This window comes from Lontra canadensis, unplaced genomic scaffold (assembly GCF_010015895.1).
Source record: "Lontra canadensis isolate GAN:19392208 unplaced genomic scaffold, GSC_riverotter_1.0 scaffold45, whole genome shotgun sequence".
NCBI lineage: Eukaryota > Metazoa > Chordata > Mammalia > Carnivora > Mustelidae > Lontra > Lontra canadensis.
In genome coordinates, this window is record NW_022631039.1 from 1430142 (window position 1) to 1451703 (window position 21562).

The 21562-nt window shown below is 50.5% G+C and overlaps 1 protein-coding gene across 3 annotated transcripts in view; it reads left to right on the forward strand.

Annotated features, from left to right (window-relative positions):
• CALN1 (calneuron 1) overlaps positions 1 to 21562 on the forward strand; it is a 488233-nt gene that overhangs the window by 132249 nt on the left and 334422 nt on the right. For all 3 annotated transcript variants that reach the window (XM_032872377.1, XM_032872376.1, XM_032872375.1), the window contains one exon: positions 6554 to 6678. In XM_032872377.1, coding sequence (XP_032728268.1) covers positions 6554 to 6678 — 125 coding nt within the window. The remainder of the gene's footprint in view (positions 1 to 6553; positions 6679 to 21562) is intronic.

A 21562-nucleotide genomic window follows, 5' to 3' on the forward strand; every position in this document is an offset into this window, starting at 1 on the left:
TGCCACCCCGGGGCCCCGCATGCTTTTTTTTTTTTTTTTAAGCATTATTTATTTAAATCTCTAGATGGAATGTGGGACTTGAACTTGACCCCGAGACCAAGAGTCACAGCTCTTCTGACCGAGCCTACTGAGCACACCCGTTACAGCCTAGTTTTATGTCCCCTAGATAATGAATAAATAAATTGTAATATATTTATACAGTGGGAAAGTATGGAGCCCTTAAAAATAAATCAGGTGTATGCATATGGATTTGGATAAATCCCTAAAATTTCATACAGAGTGAAGTGTGCAAGTTGTAACAGCCTATGTGTGATGTGATATTATTTATGTACATTTAAAGATATACACAGCACTATTCTAATACATTCGATACAGTTACCCCCCCCCCCCCCCGATGTAGGAACATTTAAAACAAGAACGGGGAGGGTGCATTTCACATTGGAGGAATATCAATGTCCTGTATTATTTCTGTTAAAGAAAAATTTGCACCAAATAAGGTAAAATATTAGCGTGTATTTGATCCGAGTGGGGGGTCCGTGCATGCATTCTGGTATTTGCTGAGTTTTCTGTTTGCTGGAATCATGCCCATTGCCATGAGTGTAGGTTTCCGTTCTGGTATTTTGGAGGTTGCTTCTTTGCTTTGCAAGGTCTCAGCATCCCGGCCTGTCGTCTTGATGTGGTGCCTCCTTGCCTTCCTGTGGTGGTTCCTACTGGATCTCCGTTCTCGTGTCACGCACACACCCTGCCTTCTTGTTTGCAAGGACACGAGCAGGAACCTGCATGTCTTCCTGCCTGTATCGTCACCACTGTCGACGGCCTATTCTTTGCTCTTGCGAATGCTTCCTCCTCGAATGCTGGGGAACTTTGTGCAGACCCCCACGCTGCTGTGTTCTGCTCACTCACTCCTGCCTGGTTTGAGCTGGTGCCCGTTGACCCGCCTCGGCAGGAACTTCACAAGGGAGCACCGTCGCCACTCAAGAGCTCGGGCAAGTGCCTGGCGGGTGTCTGGGGAGCGTTCCTGCACGGCATCTTTGCTGGGGGAAGATGGGCCCTTCTTGTCTCCCCATAACTTCACTCTTGGACTACGAGGAGGAGGCGCACATTTCTGGGGGGTTTGAGATACTCTGTAGTTCTTCCTTAATGGCAAGTAAGACCTGAAAAACCAGAGTGCACAGAGGTCGTTGCTTCTAGGGTCCTTCTCACCCGTACCAGTGCCTCCGGGAATTTCCTGTCTCAGGTGATCCCTGAGTGCCTGGAGGAAGGGGTACTAAGGACAGTGGGGATTTGAACCTGCTGCTTTTCAAAAGCGCTTCCCACAGAGTCTGACGGGGATAGCCTGAGGTTGTGGTTGGCCCTTCAGATAGAAAAGAAAGAGGGTAGATAAAAAATCTTCCCCATTTACCATCTGACTTTGTTATTTGGTCTCTCAATTCAAGACGTGGGTGGCCGCTGGTTGTCATTCTGATCCCAACTGGGCTGACTTTCTAGAAACTTAAGCCACACCATGGCCTTGGTGCTATGGGGAGTATCATTGCTTTTGTGTGCCTTCACAGGTATTTTTAGGGGAATTTGGTAAAGGCCCTGTTGGGGCTGGCTCGGTTCTCTTTGATGCAAGTTCGATGTTGCCCCTCTTTCTCACGTCTGGTGATTAGAGGACGGAACCTCCGTGAAGTCTGCAGTAGATTCTAGGTGCGGTCTGGGTTCCTGCAGAGCAGAAAAACTTCTACCAAGGTCTTGTACCTCCTTTCCAAAGTCCATCAAAAACTTTTAAAAAACCTTAAGTTATTTGAAAAAGTTTCAGATACAAGTTAATGCATTTCTCTAGATTTTATTATCCCCCTCTCAGCGGTTGATGACCAGAAACGTACACGGCCTAAATGAAGGACTTTGGAGCAGCGCGTCTCAAACTGTTTGTGGGGAAGGATTCGTTGAAGCCTGAAGTCAGCTGGTCACACGCTTGGGCGTTGGGACAATGCTATAAAGTGCCATAAAACTTTCTATGCTTTCTTTCAAATCCTGTCCTTATCTCACTGCAGACCAGCCGGAAGCAGGTTCCCTGGCCATGGTCCACGGACCACACTTGGAGGAGCATTGTTTAGAGGCTCAGCAGAAGGACATTTTGGGTTGGTATCTGTCCAGAATAATAGTGTCAGCCTGCAGCAGTGTGCCTGAGTCCTAGCTCTTGTAGACAAAAGAAAAAGGAAGATGTATTAGTCTGGGTTCTCCAGAGAAAGTAACCACTAGGACGTGAAGAGAGAGACTTATTGTAAGGGATTGGCTCCCACCATTGGGGAGGCTGAGAGGTCCCAGGACCTGCGGCTGGAAGCCAGGGACCCGCGAGAGCCAAGGGCGCGAGCTCTAGGCAGAGTCTGAGTCCGAAGGTGGGAGAAGATGGGGTCCCAGCCTAGCGGTCAGGCCAGAGGAGGAATTCTCCCTCGGCTTCTTTGTTCTCTTCCGGCCTCCCCCGGCCCGGAGGGGACCCACCCACTATAGGGGAGCACTGGCTTTCCTCCGGATTCTGATTCGGATGTTACATGTTTAAGTAAATATGGGGGCGCCGGGTGGCCCAGTGGAGCAGACGGGAAATGAAGTGTCAGGAGGGTCATTGTGACAACGATGAGTGGCTTCTTCTGTTTATGACTCTGCCGGGGACCCGTTCCCTGACCCTAAGAATGGGAGCCGCCCCCGCCCCTTTCGTTATTTATTTATTTGTGTATTATCTTGAATGTAACTTCTGGCATAGCCTGTGGTGTTTTTTGGTTTCCGGTGTCTGATACTCAACAACTGTCCACGGCCCTCGGTGCTCACCATGATAAGGTGCTCCTGGGGCATCCGGTGGCTCAGCGGGTTCCATTTCGGCTCAGCCGTGATCTCAGGATTGAGCCCCACATCGTGCTCAGTGTGGAACCTGCTTTAAGATTCTCTTCTCTCCCTCTGCCCCTTCCAGGCCCCCACCGGACCCACGCTCGCTTGCTCTCTCTCTCAAAAAAAAAAAAAAAAATTAAATTAAAAAAAAAAAAGGTACGCATCCTCTCAATCCCCTTCACTTGTTTCACACATCCCCCTCCCACCCTCCTCACCGCACCTTTTTGTTTCAGACTCTTAATACTTGGTCTTTGAGGTGACCGTGAAGCCGGCCTCCCTGGTGTCCGGGAACACACTCCTCTTCAGTTCTGGTGCCTTCCGTGCAAAGAGCTCCCTCCTCCGGAGGGAGCGAGCTGCTTGCAGACAGCATGTGGCCCTGGGACCCCTGGGCTCCGCTGCTCAGACACAGCTCCCTCCGCACCGTGGTGCCCCGTGCCTTCTGCCAGGTCCTTACTGACCTCCTCTTAATGACCCAGTGTGTTCTGGGACACCTGGGGGCTCAGTGATCACATATCTGACTTTGGCTTAGGTTAAAATCCGGGAGTCCTGGGATCGAACCCCAGGCCAGGCTCTGCACCCGAGGGGGGTCTGCTTGTCTGTCTCCCTCTGTCCTCTGCCCCTATATGCCCCCTCAAGCTCTCTGTCAAACAAATAAATAAAATTCTTTTTTTTAAACTTTTTTTTTTTTAAAGATTTTATTTATTTGAGAAAGCGAGAGATCACAGAGCGAGAGGGAGAACCAGACTCCCCGCTGAGCAGAGAGCCCGACGTGGGGCTCCATCCCAGGACCCTGAGACCATGACCCGAGCCGAAGGCAGAGGCTTTAACCCACTGAGCCACCCAGGCGCCCCTGTTCTCCCCTTTCTTGAACGAGACTTCGTTTGTCCATAAATGTGGCTCTCTTGCACACTTCCTTTCCCACTAGACGGGCGTTTTGGTGCAGACTGAATGCACTGATTTGGTATGCAGCCTTTTCCAGAAGCAGATTATGCGGCTTTGTCTAGGGGGACTCAGTGGTGGCCAGTTTTCTCTGCAGAGTCCTGGACATTTACTCAGTGGCTGAACTGGGCCGAGGCTTGGATATGTTCCATCGAGTATAACCTTGTTACCATGGCCATAAAAATTCATGGGGCGCCTTGGGAGCATCAGACCCCCAGGCGAGAGGTCAGCAACGGGAAGGCGGTTGTGAAACGGGAGGAGAAACTGGCATGAGGAGCCGCGACCAGGATGGGGACGCTCTCTGCCCGTGGGCTGACCTCCCGGGTTGGCAGGGGGACGGGGGGCTTCTCCCCAGGTGGTGAAAGGAGTGTCTTCCCGGTTTATACGACTGAAACAGTGTTTAAAAGAACAGCCGATGAGGCCGACAGGGTCCTGTGGCCCGTGCTGGGAGGGAAGCCCAAGCCGCACAGGAAGCCTCCCGCCGTGTTCTGAGCAAACACAGCACAGGCCCCCAGATCTGGACCGGCCCTGGGGAGGGGAGGCCGTCCTGACTCATACACCCGAGTCTCACTTTGAAACACGTTTGTCCTGAAATGAAGTCGGCGAAAAGACGAGATGGTCATTGAACTGTTTGTCCGGAGACAGATTCTCGTGTTCTCTCTGACGTGTAAAGATCGATGCAGCCGGGAGGGGTGAGTCTGACGTAATGAGCCCAAGACATTCCTCGTGTCACGGATCGGCGCCGTCGTGCTGCGTAACGGCCCCCCCCGGGTTTGTGACGGGCCCGTCGATGTCCGTCTCATTCCCCGCGGAGGGGCAGGCGCGGTTTGGAGCCCGACGGCTGGCTCTTGCCTCCGCCACGTGTCTGTTTTACTTCTGGGGCCCAGAACCTTCGTGAGAGACGTCCCAGTTCTGATGAGTGGACAGCACCTTTGACAGTCAGGAAGTGTGGCCCAATTTTTAGGAAGGTAATAAATTCACTTTAGACATCTCGAGATTGAAATGAGAACGTGACGTCCGGGGGAAACCTCGGGGCGTGGCTGAGGCTGCTCGGGAGGCTGGTGCTCTGGAACCGGGTCCTCCACCACGGGTTCGTGTTCCGGATCAGGCCCCGCATGTTGAGGAGCCTCGCGGGTCGGTGTATACGTCAGCGGCTCCCAGCCCAAGTAGGGACATGGCGGTGTGTGCCTAGGTTAGAGGGAGAGAGGCCAGGCGGGTCCTGCAGGCCTTGTCATGCGGTGCTGTCCCAGGGAAAAGAAGGCAGAGCCTCCCACTGCCGCCCCACCCCCTTGGTGCCCGTTGACTCCAACATCCCAGGATTAGGACAGTTGCTGTCATGAGGGTGGTTGGAGGGACAGCGAGGGATGCGTGTCCTGAACGGTCATCCTTGGGGACCGGCTGTCTTCCCATGATTTACACCTTGTCACTCGGCCGTGCCGCGAGGGGACCTTCAGCTCCCCCCACTCTCCCTACAGATGCAAACTTGAGTAACAAACAGTGCTCTGCAGGTGACTTCTGTGGGGGAATGAGGAGCATGGGGGGAGAGCACTCAGGGGTCATTCTCTCCCACAGAACCCTGGCAGGGAGGCCCTCACCTCTGCTTGAATGTCCCGGGTGACGGGGGGATTACCCCTTCCAGTGCTGCCCAGTGCTCCTTCCTGGAGCTCTGTTAGGAGGTTTTCTTCACCCCTAGCCTATAATTGACGTCCCATACCTCCTGCCTATTCCCTCAATCCACGCAAAGCTTGGTCCGTCCGCTTAGCCCCCTTGGCAGACAGGGAAGCGGAACACGTTTGCTGACGTGCCCAGCAGCTCATGCACTGCCAGGAGAGTCGTGTGCTCTCTGTTCAGAAGCAGCCCAGCTCTCTAACCGCCCGGTCTTGGGTCTTCTGCACTCGCTCTTCCCACGTCCTTACCGACTCTCTTTCCTCCCTCTCGCCTTAGCCTCCCTGGCCCCGTGGGAACCCTTAAGCTCTAGGGCCAGGGCTGGGCAGGGATGCTGTGTCTGGAGGGTTTGCTGGTCTGGCCTCAGGGATGCTTTGATTCTCCGGGAGGCTGCTGGGAGCTGCTTTGCTGTGGGACACTGGACGGAGGTGCTGCCTGCCTTTACCGCCGGCAGTGAGCGTCTCGGGGGGGCGGGGGTTCTTCAAAGCCACGCTGGCTGCAGGTGTCTGCACCCCGGCCAGGCCTGGGGACCGCTTCCCCGAGGTGCAGAAGGCCGTCCGTGCATTTACATAGGGCCTGCCACTTCCTGCCTGGTTCGAGGGCTGTGTGAGTGGATTGTCCGCGTTCCCTGGGAAGAGTGGACCGGTTGCATCACCGCACAGTCACAGCTGGGATGCCGGTCCCTGGGGAGCCCGACGTTCCTGGGATGTGCATTCCCGATGAGTACCTACAAGAGAGTTTGTTGGGCCCGGGAAAGGGGCAGAGAGGATTCCTTTTCACCTGGAAAGGCCTGGTGGGTGACATGGGGTCCCACAGTCTGCGAGATTCATGGTGAAATCGGCAAAAATGCAGCGAGGTGTAAAGCAAAGAAAGTGCTAGAACCTGAGATCGTCTGGGGGATGGTTCAGACCTGGAGGACCCTCCATTCCCTCCTTCCCCTGTAGAAGTGGGATTGTTATGTTAAAAAGGACACCGGCCATCTGGAACCCAGGGTGGCTCTCTGAGGAAGGAAAGAAGTTAAGAAGGAAAGAAGGAATGAATGACGATCTCTTTCTCTCCCCACTCCCGCTTCTCTTGTGAACAGGGAAAAGATGCCTTTCCACCACGTGACCGCCGGCTTGCTGTACAAGGGGAATTACCTCAACCGCTCTCTCTCCGCTGGCAGCGACAGCGAGCAGCTTGCAAACATCTCCGTGGAGGAGCTGGACGGTAAGGGGCCCGCCCTGTCGGGAAGGCCAGCCGGCCCCGGGAGGCACTGGAGGGTGCTGTCGCTTGGAAATGAAAGCGCCAGGGCTGGCCACCTGTCGCGGCCAAGTCTAAGTCTGGTGTGATGGGGAGGAGCCCAGTGACTTTGTGTGGGACGGAGCCGCTAGCCTGAAAACCCTCTGGTGGATATTCTGGTTTCTTTGTTAACTGACCTTGGGGATGGCCCTCAACTCCCAAAATGTGTTTTCTAGTTGATGGAGTCTTGATTGGCTTTTCTAAAACGGAGAAGTCAGAGTTACCCCGGACGGCCCACATACTGGCTTTCAAGGGGCATGGTCTGACCAGCGTGCCGTCTCTGGGCACGGGTGGGAGCTGCAGGGCCGTGACGCCCAAGAAGAAGGTGGGGAAAGTCAGCTCTGGGCCGGCGAAGCCACACTTGCTGCTGAGTTGGCAGGACTTGAGGAAAGTGGGGGATGGGGCCATCTGGTAGCTTTTCCTGGTCCTGTCGGGTTTGCTTGCTTATCTAGAAGACTGGCTTGTTCACAAGTGCCAGCGGGAGAGCCCCAGAGGTTGGAAGGCAGGGGCCACAGGGGAGGCCTGGGGTGGGGGAAGCAGGAGCCAAGCGGCAGAGCCTGGCCCTTGGGGCCTGCAGCTGCTCACCACAGTTCAGACAGGGGCTGGTGGCAGGAGAGGAGAGCCGGACCCTCAGATCTCCTGGCCTTCCGCTGGCCAGAGGACATTGAGACGTAGGACCCGAGGCGGTGGTAGAGCGCTGTCTGCCTCCAAAGGGAGGTGACCATCAAGAAGACTGCGGCTCTGCGGTGTGTGGGGCGGGGCCCAGGGAAGTGGTGCCTTGATTTGGGGGTGGGTTTGCACTTGTGTTTCCTTGAATAGGTCCCTGGGCTTTGTCACCGGTGGGAGGGACTAAAAGCCTCCCCGAGTAGAGGCCATGAGGACGCGGAGCAGAGGCCATGAGCACGGGCCAGGAAGTCCCCAGTTAGGAAAACTCTCAAAGAGGCTGACGTTACTAACCCAGGAAGTTTGGAGATCACCTGCCGCTTTCCCAGATCCTGGCTTTCCCTTTCCCTCCCTCTTCCCTCTCAGCTTGGGCATGGATCACCAAGAGATGACTTCTCAGAGCGTCGGCTTTTTTCTCTGTGAAATCTGGGCCCCAGCCAGGGCGTGCCACTGGCTGGATTTTGTCCCACCCCCAGGGTGCCCGGCGGAACCTCCCTCCGTGGACTTGGGCGAGATGCCACACGGGGCCGAAAGGTGCCTTGTCAGTGGGCGGGAGAAGAGTGGGGGAGACTCCGCAGCCCTCAAGCCTAGGTGGGCCGGCTGAGCCGTGGGGGGCCTGCAGGGTCACCCGTGGAGTCTGGCCTGGTGTTCCGGCCGGAGCCGCTGCTGAAGACGCCGCGTGTCCTTCGGGAGGGTGATCGAGGCTCTCAGCTCGGAGAAGGGCCGTTCATTTTCCGATGGAAGATTCCTCCTACTTACTTTGGGCCAAGTGAACCCTGAGTTCTGACCGTTCACGCTCCATGAGGCGCGTCCTGGGGCTCTGGGCAGGGCCGTGCGTGGCCGCTGGGTTCAGAGCAGGCAGGCGGGTCTGCAAACCAGCCGCAGGTTGTGCTCGGTGCAGGCGAGCGTCCGAGGCTTTGCCCGTTTGCTGTTCTCTGGGACAAGCTGAGCCCAGAGGCCCTACCCCTCGGGGCCACTCATCTGTCCTCAGAGGACGCGTGGTGTGGGACAGGGGGTTCATGTGTCGGACGCTGACGGACATCAGAGCCCCCTCCGTGGCCCGTTAGCTGGGCACCATCTTTCCTCACCACACCCGCTCCCAGCCCCGCTGTGGCTGGCTGCGGCCCCGCGTGCGGATGGCCACACGGACGGATCCCCGTCCCCTGCCCCCAGCTGCTGTTAATCTCCAGGGTAAATGCCCCTTTCCTTCTGTGGAAGGACCACGCTTGCCCAGTGCATGAGCCGTTGCCCTCCCAGAACAGGCGTGGAAAGAGCCACTCACCACACAGGCTGCCTCCGGCTGACACTACTCTGGGAAGTCTCCGTTTCTTCTCTTCAAACACAGCCCGGGAGGAAGTTACGCAGAGTGGCATCGAGTTGGCCAGATTAGCGTCAGGAAGCTCCCGACAAGCTCAGCAGGGGTGAATTGGTGGAGACACTCATTCATTCATTCATTCATTCATTCATATTTATTCATTTGTCCATTCTGTGCATCATTCATTACAGGAGCGTTTACCCAGATGCTTTCCAGGTGGAGGAGGAAATAAAGAAGCGTCGTGTTCCCTGTCCGTTCCCCAGGGCATCTGCAGTCTGCCCCGAGCGTTTCTTTATCTACAACCTTTGTTAGCAGGATCTTGTACTACTAAGGGTGCATCATGTGGAGTCTTACTAGACGTGCGAATTATAATTGTGTAAAGGCCGTTTTCTTAATGCTCTGTTGAGTCATCTTGTGATGTTATCGTAACCTTAAAATTTGCCCCCATCTCGGGTTCGTCCGTTTTCACTCATACACAGCGTGAATGTCCACAGTCTGCATCCGTCCCGTGAAGGATGGACGTTTGGGTCTCCAGTCTGGGGCTGTTAGGATGTAATCCCACTCTGTTATGTCTACGATGTTGGGGTCCGCCGTCCTCACAGGATCCCTCTGGGAAATGTCTGCGTGTGGGCATGTCATGCCTTCCCTGCTAACCCTACGTCTTCATTCTGTTTTCCGCATCACGTGTCTCTTCTCCCATCGTTCTAGCGTTCATTCTCGAGTTTGCCTCCGACATCAGTGATTTACTGAGGCTACAGTCATTTTAACTGTTTTTTTTTTTTTGTTTTGTTTTTTACTGCCTTTGGAGCATATTTTCATTATGGATGGACGTTTTAGTTTCTTGGAAGCCTGGTTTTATTTCGGTAGTCTTCCTTCCTTTTTAAAACACTTTTTGGTCAAAATAGCATATGGAAAAGTATTAATGTGCAGTTAGTAACATTCTTGAGTGTGAACGCTCATGTAACCATCATCCAGGTTAAGGACAGTTGTGTTACCAGCCCCCGGGAGCACCCCAAGGCCCTTTCCAGGGCCTCTGCCTCAGAGACAACCACCCCCACCCCCAGCTCACTCTCACTGTTTCATGGTGTTTGTGTTTCCCTTCAGCTCAGGGTGGGGGTTAGAGTGGGGCGGGGGGGGGGTCATGCCATATCTACTTCTTGCTTCTCAGCCTTTTTTCCTTAACGTGTTTGCAAGACTCGGCCATGCTGTTGAGGGTAGCTGAAGTCGACTCATTTTCATTAATGGACAGTATCCCGTCATATGTAAATATGCCACCATTCATTTATCTGCGCTATTTCTCAGTGGGTGTTTGGGTTGTTTTCAGTGTGTAGCTATTAGGATATAATCTCACCGTGCCCCTTTCTGTTGGGCTAAGTCTTAGGATGTGTTTTCCTCACGGTTCTGTCTTCCTGCTTTACTGGTGCCATATTGTTTTTATTCTCTCTCAACTCTTTGCTCTACTGAGGCCAACTTGGACACAATTTATGAGCATCTCTTCTGTTTCTTGTCGTAATGTGTATAGATACACATATAGAAAGCCTTTCCCCCCAAGGCTTCTAGCTGATGCTACCTTTATTTTGCATTAGAAGGTGTTTTTCTGTGGTCCCTTTTGCCCTGTTCTGCTCTGGTTTGTGACTCAATATAAGTTCTTTGCGGGCCCAGAATCTCTGGGCACACGGGGTTTGTAAAGAATCTTTAGCTTCTGTGTTCTACCTTTGCTTTTTCTTGGACCCGCGATAATTTCCCCTTTGTCAGCCCCAGCTGCAGGGTCCCGTTTCTAGAAGACGCTCATCTAGTCCATGGCTGCTGAGTGGAGGTTAGATCTTGATGGCCCTGCTGTTGGGTTTGCTCCCTGTGCCGCAGAATTCTGTCAGTCCTTTGTTTTCCCTTCTCTTGCTCTTGTCCTGTTCCCAGACTAGGAGTATACAGCATTCAGAGACCCAGGTACCCCCTGGTTCTCATCTTGCTGGGGAGTAATCTGGGATGGGACACAGCACCCCATGGCTCTGGGTGCTTCCAGAAAGCAGGTTCCCCAAATGAGCTTAGAAAAGGGGTGCTGCTGGGCTGGGTTTGGATTGGCTTGGAGAACTTGCTATGAGATAGGGAGTGACAGCTTGATTTGCTGGTCAGTTAGCTTCTGGGTCCCTGGAAGGGGCAAACAACGGTGTTGAGTCAATATCATCCTGCCCTAAGTACCACCACAGTTCCCAGGGCAGGTGGAAATTATGTTTCTCCAGTTTCGTTGGTGTTGCCAATTGTGAAAATTCTCCTCGAACTTTGACATGTATATGCATCTCAAAATTGCTATTTCTGGTGAGCTGCTCATAGGTACATTTCTGGGGGCATTTTAATTTGAGCTTTGGGAATAGATGTATGAGTCCACAACCCTTCTATTGTGAAGCCCCGTTTCAGTAGTTGGTTGACTTGCTTTAGATTATTCTAGAATCAGTGCATCAGCACAGCACGGTTTCCTCAATGACCCCTTGCTTACATAATCCAGTGGACTCTGTTTTTTGGAGAAATCGGTGTTTGTCCTGGACTTTCTGCAGCATCTGGCAGCGTGCTCACGCGCTTGGTTTTAGAGTTTGTCCCTGCTTTGGCATCCATGTCACTAGCAGGTTCTCCTCCTTCCTTTTTTCTACTACCTCTTCGTCATTCCCACTGTTCCCTTGTGTGTCCCTCCTCTTCCGCCCACTGCTCACACACTGTTGTGTCCTGGGGTGGTTTTTTGTTGTCCCCATGGACATCCACGTGCTGATTGCCTCGAGATAGATGTCTTCAATCCCTACCTCCCTCCTGAATTTTTGATCTGCTGCCTCTAGTCCTGTGTAGATCTCTCCCAAGTTCTTTAAGTTCCAAAGACCCAAAGCTGAATGGATTTTCTTTTTTCTCTGAAACTGCCTCTCCTCTGGAATTTTCCACAGGAAGTTACATCACATGATGTACCCTATCAGGCACAACAGTAGTTTGGGAGTTCTCTTGGGTTCCTCTTTTTCTGCTCACTCCCCACATATAATTGGCAAAGTCTCGCAGATCTCAACTTCTCTCAACTTATCTTGAAACTGTTCCTTCCTCTCTGACCACATTGCTGTTGTCTCGGGCCAGGTCCACATGCCCTGGCTGCCGTCCCCTGGAGTTGATCTCTTTGTGCTTCATCTACGATTTCACTCATGAATCAGTCCCTTTCCATTTCACTGGAGGGATACTTCTCAGATACACACTTGATTAGCTTAGCCCACTTGATTAGCTTAGCCCACTGCTTAAAACTATTTTCTTCTTGGCCTACTAATATGTGAGTATATATTTTCAATATTTCTTTCATCTTTAAAAAATTTTCAAATCCACAGAGTTTGGAAAAGCACAGTGAAACACCGTGTACCTTCCTCTAATTGTTAATATTAAAACATTTGCTTTCTTTCTGTTTCCCTTTTTTTTCCAGCACACACACACACACACACACACACACACACAGGCATGCATCTAATTTTTTTAGTTCTAGAATTTTAATTAGGTTCTTTTTTATAGTTTTCATTTTTCTGTTGAAATACTCATCTGCTTACTCATTGAAATAATATTTTTCTTTAATTATTTGGACATATTTTCCTATATTTATAATAGCTCTTTAAGTCTTTATGTACTTAAATCTAGCATCTAGGCTCTAGGCCATCTTGGGGTTGGTTTCTACTGCCTTTTTTTTTTTTTTATTATATTAAAACTTCCCTGTTTCTTTGTGTGCTATTAATACTTGACTGTCCGCTGACCACTGAGGGTGCTGTGTTGTGGAGACTCTGTTCTGTTATCTTTCTCTGAAGAGCGTGAGTTTTGCTCCAGTGGCCTGCTCAATGACTAGCTGACTGCTTCCGGTTGTGTAGGTTTGGTTTTTATGCTTTGTTATGACAGAGCTGTGGAAGTCCCGAGGTGTCCCCCAAGCCCCTCTAACTGGGCAGGGACTCTCCAAACTCTTTCTTCCTTGTGGGTCTTCTCAGGGCTTGGTTTTAGGTTTTGATCATGTGGATCTCAAGGAGGCCTTTGGAGTAGTTTCCTTACTCTCACGATGAGGTCCTTCTAGTGTCTTGGCGTCCACCTGGGGTATTAATCAGGTCTTTCAGACACATAGGACGGCTTCAATTCTAGGATCTGTTTTCTCTTCTCAGCCTCGGAACAGCTGCTTTCTGGTGAGTCTGGTTTAATCTCAGTTTCCCCGGGGGTAGTCCAGCCTCTGGCCAGATGTTCCCAGGAAACCCACATGCAGGCTTCCGGAGCCTTCACTCTGCAGTTTCCTTCTTTCTGCTGCCTTACCCCGAACGGCTCTAGTTCCTTCAGTGACCCGGATTCACGAGCTGTGGGTGGGAAATGGTCCCCAGGCAGAGAGCTACGGTCAAGGCCAGGCTCACTGGGTCAGTTTCCCTTCTCCCTGCCCTTGAAGTCACTGCTGCCCCTTGTCTACAGCCTGAAAATAGTTGCTTTTGATACTTTGTTGCGTTGTTCGGTTGGACTGGAGGGGAGGGTTGTTCTTATACCAGTTACTTTGTTGCACAGCAGAAGTCCCTTATTAGTAAAATAATTTTATTTTACTTTTTCTATGTGAACCAGTTAAAAGTAATTTTCAACCAGCATAGCACTTGACCCTTTGATAGTTCATTTTTGTTTATAATTCTTAAGTGGCTCAACATAGCCTACAGCTGGGTGAGCCCGAGGGACACGCTGGGACAAAGCAGAGGAAGTCCCGTGTGGCCTGGACCCTTCCTTTTTGTCTGCTTTCACTCCCTGCTTTATTTCCAGATCGTTCTCTACCGCCTCAAGATCTCTCCTGCTTCTCTGCCTTTGTTCTAGCTGCTTCTGTCTACTGAGACCCATCTTTTAAGTTTCATCATTGTCGTTGTCACCATCAGCACAATCATCACAGCCAAGTTTCTTGATTGCTTCCTCTGTGTTCAAAATGCTGTAGATGAATCAACACCTTTAATCCTTGCAATAATCCTGGAACTAAGGTATTATTATTAACTCCGTTTTTGCAAAGGCGGAAGATTGTGATATAGAGGAATCTTGTCCCAGGTTCCTAGCCAGCATGTGTTAGAACTGGGATGCCGATGGTCAGCAGGCCTCGGAGCCTATGCTTGTTAACTTGGATGCTACGAGTCCTCCTCTCTGCTAGATGAGACCCTTTGCGCCTTCCCCGCACCCTCATGTCACTATCCTGTATATCACTGCCACCACTGTGACACATGGGTGAGAACTTGCCTGATTAATGAAACGTTCAGTGGGCGGAGAGATATTTTTAAAGCTCTGTGTGAGCCCAGCTGCTGCTCACCGAGAGCAGAGGTGCAGTGCAGCCCAGAAAAGGCTTGTGATGGGCATGATTTCCTGCTCGAAGCAGGCTGGCTCCTGGGCGGTGGGCTCCGAAGGACTTCTCCCCACCTCCACCCATCTGGGCCATCCTTCATTTTCTTGTAAAGAAGGCCCCCATACCTCCCTTCCTTCTTCTTTGTTTTCCTTTCCTCCCCTAGTTCTGCTGGTTGATTTAAAAACCCAAGAGGCACACCCTAATTCGCCTTTTTGGAGACACTTGCCTCTACAGGCTTTCCAAGAGGGGTTTTCAGGAGGCAGAGACATGACTGTCAGGAGAAGAGAAACTCGCAACTCTTATCTGAGAGGGCTGATGGCTCCAAGTTCTCTTCTCCAGGGGAGGTGATAAATAAAGCCTACACAAAGAACCACATCATCCAACGAGAGTGGGAGTGCCAGATACACAGCTCTGCTCGGAGCTGGGAATTAGCTTTACAACCTGGGTCTTTTTATCTATCTCCGTGCCTTCCTCCTGGAGGCTTGACCTGCCTTTGAGCCTGGAGAGGGAAAGAGCCACGAGGCTCTGTCAGCAGAGCCAAGGACGGATTTCTCTGATGACAGCCGCTTCCAAGGGCCCTCTCCTTAAAGGGACATTGGCTTAAGTCTTCTTAGAGTTTCCTGCCTCTTGTTCCAAAAATGCATTTTGATAGCCGTGTCCAAGACAGAAACCCAAGTCCCGACCCTGCCACTTTCACTTTATTCGTTTGTGATTTATATGCTGCCTGCTTCCAAATGGGATCGAGATATCATATGATAAATGAAGAAACAAACTGCAAAGGCTGTCAGAACAGGAATAGAAAATAAAAATCCACATACAAAGAGGAAGAAAAAAACCATGACAGCCCCTTAAACTGATGCAGTTACTGTGAATGAGCGTGAAATTCAGCTCCAGGCTTTCAGCGGGTTGGGGCAGGGAGGTAACCCTGTACCTTGTTCCAATGACAGCCTGGAAGGGCCCAGTTGGAAGAAGAGACCTCTCATCTCATTGTATTTTATTATTTTTTAAAGATTTTATTTATTTATTTGACAAACAGAGATCACAAGCAGGCAGAGAGGCAGGCAGAGAGAGGGGGAAGCAGGCTCCCCGCTGAGCAGAGAGCCCGATGCGGGGCTCGATCCCAGGACCCTGAGATCATGACCTGAGCCGAAGGCAGAGGCTTAACCCACTGAGCCACCCAGGCGCCCCTCATTTCATTTTAAATAGGAGCCCTTTGGCCCATAAGAAAAATACACAATATACAAGTATTTTGTATTATTTTAGAGATGTTTTTTTCACCCTCGAATTTCTAAGGATCGATTGATCGATCAATCGATTTTTACCTATTTCCTTTAGTAACAGTGGCTTAGGATGGTGGTGATTCTCCGTGAAGGACGAGGAGCTAATTTTAGACTCTCCAGATGCAGAGACGCAAGGACAGATTGTGGTATACAAAGTCTTCCCCCAAGCTGATTCTGTGAACCCCCTCCAGTACGTGTTTCTCTCGTTCCTGGTCCTAAGAGTCCTGCTCGTGATGGCAGGCAGAGGTGATGTCTTGATCTGAAAGTTCAGGAGCCGGCATCATCAGCCTTGACCTTGACGTGAGCTATTTAAGGAACAGGGTTTAGCAGCCGTCCGTGTCTATCATAAAATAACCTGGATGCTGTTTCTGTGGCATCTTCCATGCTCAATGGAAATGCGTCCCAACTCATCGACTAAGGTGACTGAGCCCCACAGCACTTTCCCAGATGACTAAGTAAGTGGACCTGTCCAGTAGAGTTGCTCAGCATTACCCATCCAGATGCCGGAGAAAGTTTGCCAGAACTCATCATTTTGAGGCTGGCTTCGCGGATACCGAGCTCTTTCTCCTGGAGGTAGTTGGATAACAGCAGGTTCAGCTGCTTCCTGGGACTGCTCAGGGACGTGGTATTAGCAATGGGTTCTCCCAGGGACGGCTCTCTGGTCTTCCCTCTTCACAGCGGTATCCAGACCATCTCATCTAAGCCCAGCTCCAGATCATTTAAAATCAGGTGCTGATTTTAAATCACAGCTATTTAAAATACACATTTTCACTACCAAGATGGTCATTTCTACTTTCTCGAATTTTCAAGCCAAAAGAACGCTAAATTTACATTGAGACCTGAATTATTCTCTTGCTGTGTAACACATTACTCCAAAAACTGATTTAAAACAAAAAACATTTTTTATTACCAAGTCTCTGTGGATCAGAAATCCAGGCATGGTCTGGCCTGATGGCTTTCAAAAAAACGGTTGTAGTGAGGACTGTTGTCATCTGAAGGCTTGACTGGGGTTGGAGAATCCAATCTCAAGCTCATTCGCATGGCTCTTGGCTGGACGCCTCCCTCCATTCCTTCCATGATGTCTTCTCTGTAGGACTCCTTGAGTGACTTCAAAATATGGGATTTGGCTTTTGCTAGAACAAGGGATCATGTTACGACCTTGTCTTCATGTCATGTATTGTCACTCTGTCACATATATTCATTAGAAGTGAGTCACTAAGGACAGTCTACACTTAGGGTAAGTGGAGTTAACCTCCATCTTTCGAAGGAAGGAGTATCAAAAAATAAGCAGGTGTATTTTAAAATCGCCAAAGACCATATAAATTAGCTTGGAGATGGTTTCTAGCTGTTGAACGGAAAGCTAATGAAATGTTATAGAACGTTCTGAAATTACACTCAACAATTTCCTTGGCAGTGAAGACGAGAGGACCCAATGGTCATTGCTATAAAAAGAGGAATTAAAGCCCACCTGTTCTTGATGGAGTAGGGTCTGTGAAGTCCCTCAGATCTGGGGTTCTTACACAACACAGATGGTTAGCTCCTCTCCAATGTCATTTCTTCCCTAATAACAGAATTTTTAGCAGAACACACGGATGCTAGATTAAAGACTATATCCCTTAGTCTTCTTTGAGAGCTAGATGTGGCCATATTGGTAAATTCTTGCCAAAGAGATGTTAGCAGAAGTGACATTGGGCAACTTTGATGCATGATGCCTCTTCTTTACCCTTTCTTCCTTCTTATTACCGGAATGAGAACGTCATTATCCGGCCCCAGGAAGACAGAGTTTCACCCTTGGTTGATGGAATGCTGAGCCGGAAGGAGCCTGGCTACCTGAGAGTAGAGGAGTAGAGACAAATCAACTTCTGTCTCGTTTTTCTGTCACTCAGAGCTGAACCTAAACCCCCAGAATGGGCAGCTGGGTGACCACAGATGAGTAATGCAGTCTCGAAACCCGTTTTCCAATTTTTAAATCAGTGTTTTACATATAATCCTACTTTTAGGAATCTCCCGCTTACTGTTTTGGAGGAGGAAGTATTGTTGGTAAGGATTGGGTTTGAGGAATATGGTTTAGAGCACTGGAGATTTGTCCCTTTCATAATACATATATATCTATGTGTGTATGTATATATATGTATGTGTATGTATATATATGTATATCTATGTGTGTATATATATATACACACGTAGATATATATGTATATAGAGGCTGTATTTCCAATTCATGTGCGGAAATTCTAAAAGAAGAAGGGAGAAAGGGGATAGAGCTAGCAGGGTGGGCTGGATGGCAGGGACCCTAGAGCCCTCTGGGAGGACATTGACTTCGGGTGGGTTTGTCAATGTTGAGGGCAGCGGACATGTGCATCCCAGTCATCCCTACAAGCACACAGTGGAAGTCTGGGCGCACAGTGATCACTCAGAGATGCTTGTTGAATGAATGGGCTCCAGATCTTCTCATAAGAGAAGCTTGTTCCTAAGGGACCTACTGGTTCCTGATTATTTGTTCTCTAATAGGAGCGGATTTGGGATGAAATATATGGCAGTGAACATGGTTGATGATGCGTGACATTTAGAGTCCGATGGCTCACTTCAGTGCTCCCCAGGTTTTGGTTTTATCACTTGTACCGTGTGGCTGATAGCATGTACCTTCTTATGATAATATGGGGTAGTACATGCAGAGTGAGTTACTGTTGTACGTGAGTTACTGTTTTATGTATGTGACATGGGGTAAGTGCCCAAAAAAGAGAAAGGGTAGTAGTAATTGTTGCTGTTGTTGTGATGATGGCGATGATGGTGGTGACTGTGATGGTAGCAGAGGTAATGATATTGACAAGACACACCCGAAGGATGATCACTCCCATGTCGGGGCAAGTTGGCTCCTTAGAGGGAAAAGCAAACCACTAGCCTGAATCCGGTGCAATTCAGGGTGTGAATGTGGGAGTGTCTGGCCATCCCATCATGATTTTCTGTGTCTTAGCTCGAAGCCCCTAGGGACATGTTTCCTGTTTCTTCCGCCCCAACCTCAGCTCTTCATCTTTCAAAGACCCTGTCCTCACTGGTACGGAGGTAAGGGTTTACATTGTCAAAGGAAGGAGAGGAAAAGGTACCTAATGACAATAGCTTCAAAACCTTGGGTGGTCCTGACAGATGGAACCAGGATCCTATAAGGTCTGGGCTTTGATGTGAGAAACGTCTGTGGACGGCTGAAAGTTCAGGCTTTTCAAGTCCTCACTGTGATGCCTTCAAGGATCAGGAGTGAACACGACATAAAATTTCCTTTTAAATATAAATGGATGTATCCCACAATACTTACTCAGAGGGTTGGAGGGGAGGTGGTGATAAGAGATGGGGAGCCTGAAATCATGGCCCCGTGACCAGAACTCACTCCCCTTGGGGAGAGGGGGTTGTCCGCAATTTGAGTTCACCATATTGCAAAGCACATTTTCATTCCTTCCTCTCTGAAGTGGTTTCTGGAGATGGAAGACCCCAGACACCCGCCTCCCTGGGCGTAGCTTCCGTGAACATTAGCATCGCTGTTTGTGCCGTGTTCCCTTTGCCGTCCCCTCCTTACTCCCGCAGGGCTCCCCTACCCTTGTCTGGTTCCAACTCCAGACCATGTTTGTTCTAATATTTCTTCCAAACGTGGAACCTCAACTGCAGTATTAATGGTTGGTTTGTGACACTTGAGTTTCGTGGGGATAGAAAAGAAGAATTATTTTTCCCTGTAAAGCAGCTGAAATAAATGGCCCCAGGAGCCCACAGTAACACTGGTCTAGGGAGGGGACCACCGTTTCCAGGCTCAGGTGTGGGAATAGTCCCCAGGCTGGTGCCAACTGGCTGGGCTGTGCTGGTTTTTACCTTTTGGACACCTGGGTGACGATGTAGCATTTCTGCACAGACGCATCGCAGTGAGGACGTGTCCTAAAGTTCTTGGTCGGGTGCCCCTATGCAATTTGTAGGTGACTGGAGAGAGCTCAGTCTCTCCGCCGTCTGGCAGTCAGGTGGGGAGAGGCGGGGGAGGGGGTCATGGGGACAAACCTGAGAGCTCAGTATTTCTCGCACCTCCCAGAGGCCTCTCCGCAGACGGCCGCGTGCAAGTCCTTTGCCAGCACCTATGGAGGCCGAAGACACTTCTTGAGAGTTTGGAGTGTGTGATCGAGCGTGATTTTATATTCCCCTCTTTGCGAATCCCCAGAAGTGCCATCCGTTTCCGGGAACAGTGCCTTGAGCTGACTGCTGGGTTCTCTTGCCAGGTTTTGGAGACCCTGAATGTGCAAATTAAGAAATGTGTCGTTTTCAAATTTTGAATCCTTGGGGACTGAGGTGAGCCTAGAGGACAGATTTATGAAGAGCTGCGAAGTTGCTAACGGCCAGGCCGAAGAGTGATTTTAGTCTCGGCTTTGATCCTGGGGTCTGTGCGTCTTCTAGGGCTTCTGAGCATTTTGTGTGTTTGTGAGTCGTGGTTCTTAAAGGGAGTCAGAAAAATGGTTGGAGCAATTTCTAATCTCCACCTTCGGAACTGGACCTTTCCTCCTCCTCCTTTTTTTTCTTCTTCTCCTTCTTCCTCTTCTTTTTAAAGATTTTATTTATTTGACAGAGAGAGAGTGAGAGAGAACACAAGCAGGGGGAGCAGGAGAGGGGGAAGCAGGCTCCCTGCTAAGCAGAGAGCCCTACGCGGGGCTCGATCCCAGGACCCTGAGATCATGACCTGAGCTGAAGGCAGAGGCTTAACCCACTGAGCCACCCAGGCGTCCCATGCACTGGACCTTTCTTACTCAACACTGCTTCAAGGTTTCTGTCCTCTTTTGCGTCCGGTGGGAAGACTGGACTTGGTGTATCAATGAGGGCTGGTGAGATGCTGTTTGTCAGTGCAAAGATGGCGTTGGTTGTGATGCGGAGAATGGGCTTGGCCGGGAGCGGGTCTAGAGGCTGGGGTACCCCCAGGAGCCCATTTTCAGTCAGGGAAGACACAGTGCGCATGTGAACTCATCAAGTGCAGTAGGTGGGAGGGAACTGAACAGTGTAGACACTTGGCCACCTGTGTGGTCATGTGCACGTGCGCCAGTGTAACGCTCTGGGACGCACTCTCGTCGCTGTTACACACATGAGGGAGATTAGTGTGAGGGATCCGTGGTTTGCTCAAGGTCACACAACTCATGATCAGTGGACTGAGGTTCACACTCTGTTTTCTCTGGCCCCAAAGTCAATACCCTTTGTTAACTACCATGGTCCACGGTCTTCACCATACGAGGTCTTGGTGTGTGGAGCCAGGGTGGGCGGGAAGGAAGTTAGGCGCCCAGCTACCTACCTATGTCATTAGTTAGGTGCCGGTGCTGCTGGTCACTGAGGCCAAGGACAGAGGAGTTGGAACGGGGTGGGAGGAAGATCACAAGAACTGAAACTCATCCCACCGGAGATGGCCAGTGGGTCCTTGAATAATGAATTCTGGGGTTTAGGATATTTAGCCAGGAGATAGAGATTTTGGAATCTTTTTACACTGAGGTTATGGATAAAGGGAAGTGAGCCCAAGGTGGACCCTGGAGGCCCAGCCGCCAGGCATTGCTTCGATTTGGGTGGTCGCTGGTGGCCAAGGGGATTGGGAGGCCCCACTTTTCCCTCTTTATAGCCGTCGGCTGTGCTTTGCCTGCCTTGTTCAGGCCCCTAGTTGTCCTTCATACTCTCGAAAGCCAACGTCCTCTATGAGAAGGAGGTTTAAAAACATGTCCCCTGTTTGTGCTCATGTCATTGGCTTTATTGGTTGACAGCGCCCCTCTCTTCCCTAACTTCGTTTGAGTCAGAAACTTGCCTAAACCTCTTAACTGTCTTACATTTTCCAAGAAGTTCAGTCTGGCCCTTGAACACGCCAGTTCTTTTTTCAGGGTATCCCAGAAATACACTGTAGTTTTCTCAGCCACATACGCCGACAGAGACTGTGTTACATCCAAGGTCCTGCCTCTAATGAGGACTGCCCCAGGCAACCTCCAGGCCAAGGATAGAGAACTTGACTCGTTGCCTGGAGTGGCAAATCCCAGAGACTCTGGAGGGAGACTGAAATCTGTTCAAAGCCTGGATATGTCTTTTAGCATCTCTGTGCCCTTGGGTGAGTTTTAAACACTTACAGCTCTCAGTGTCCTCATCCATAAAATGGGGTGATATCAGTGTCCTTCTCCTGGGAAGAGCCCGTGGTGGGATCATGATGCCAGTTCTTGGCAC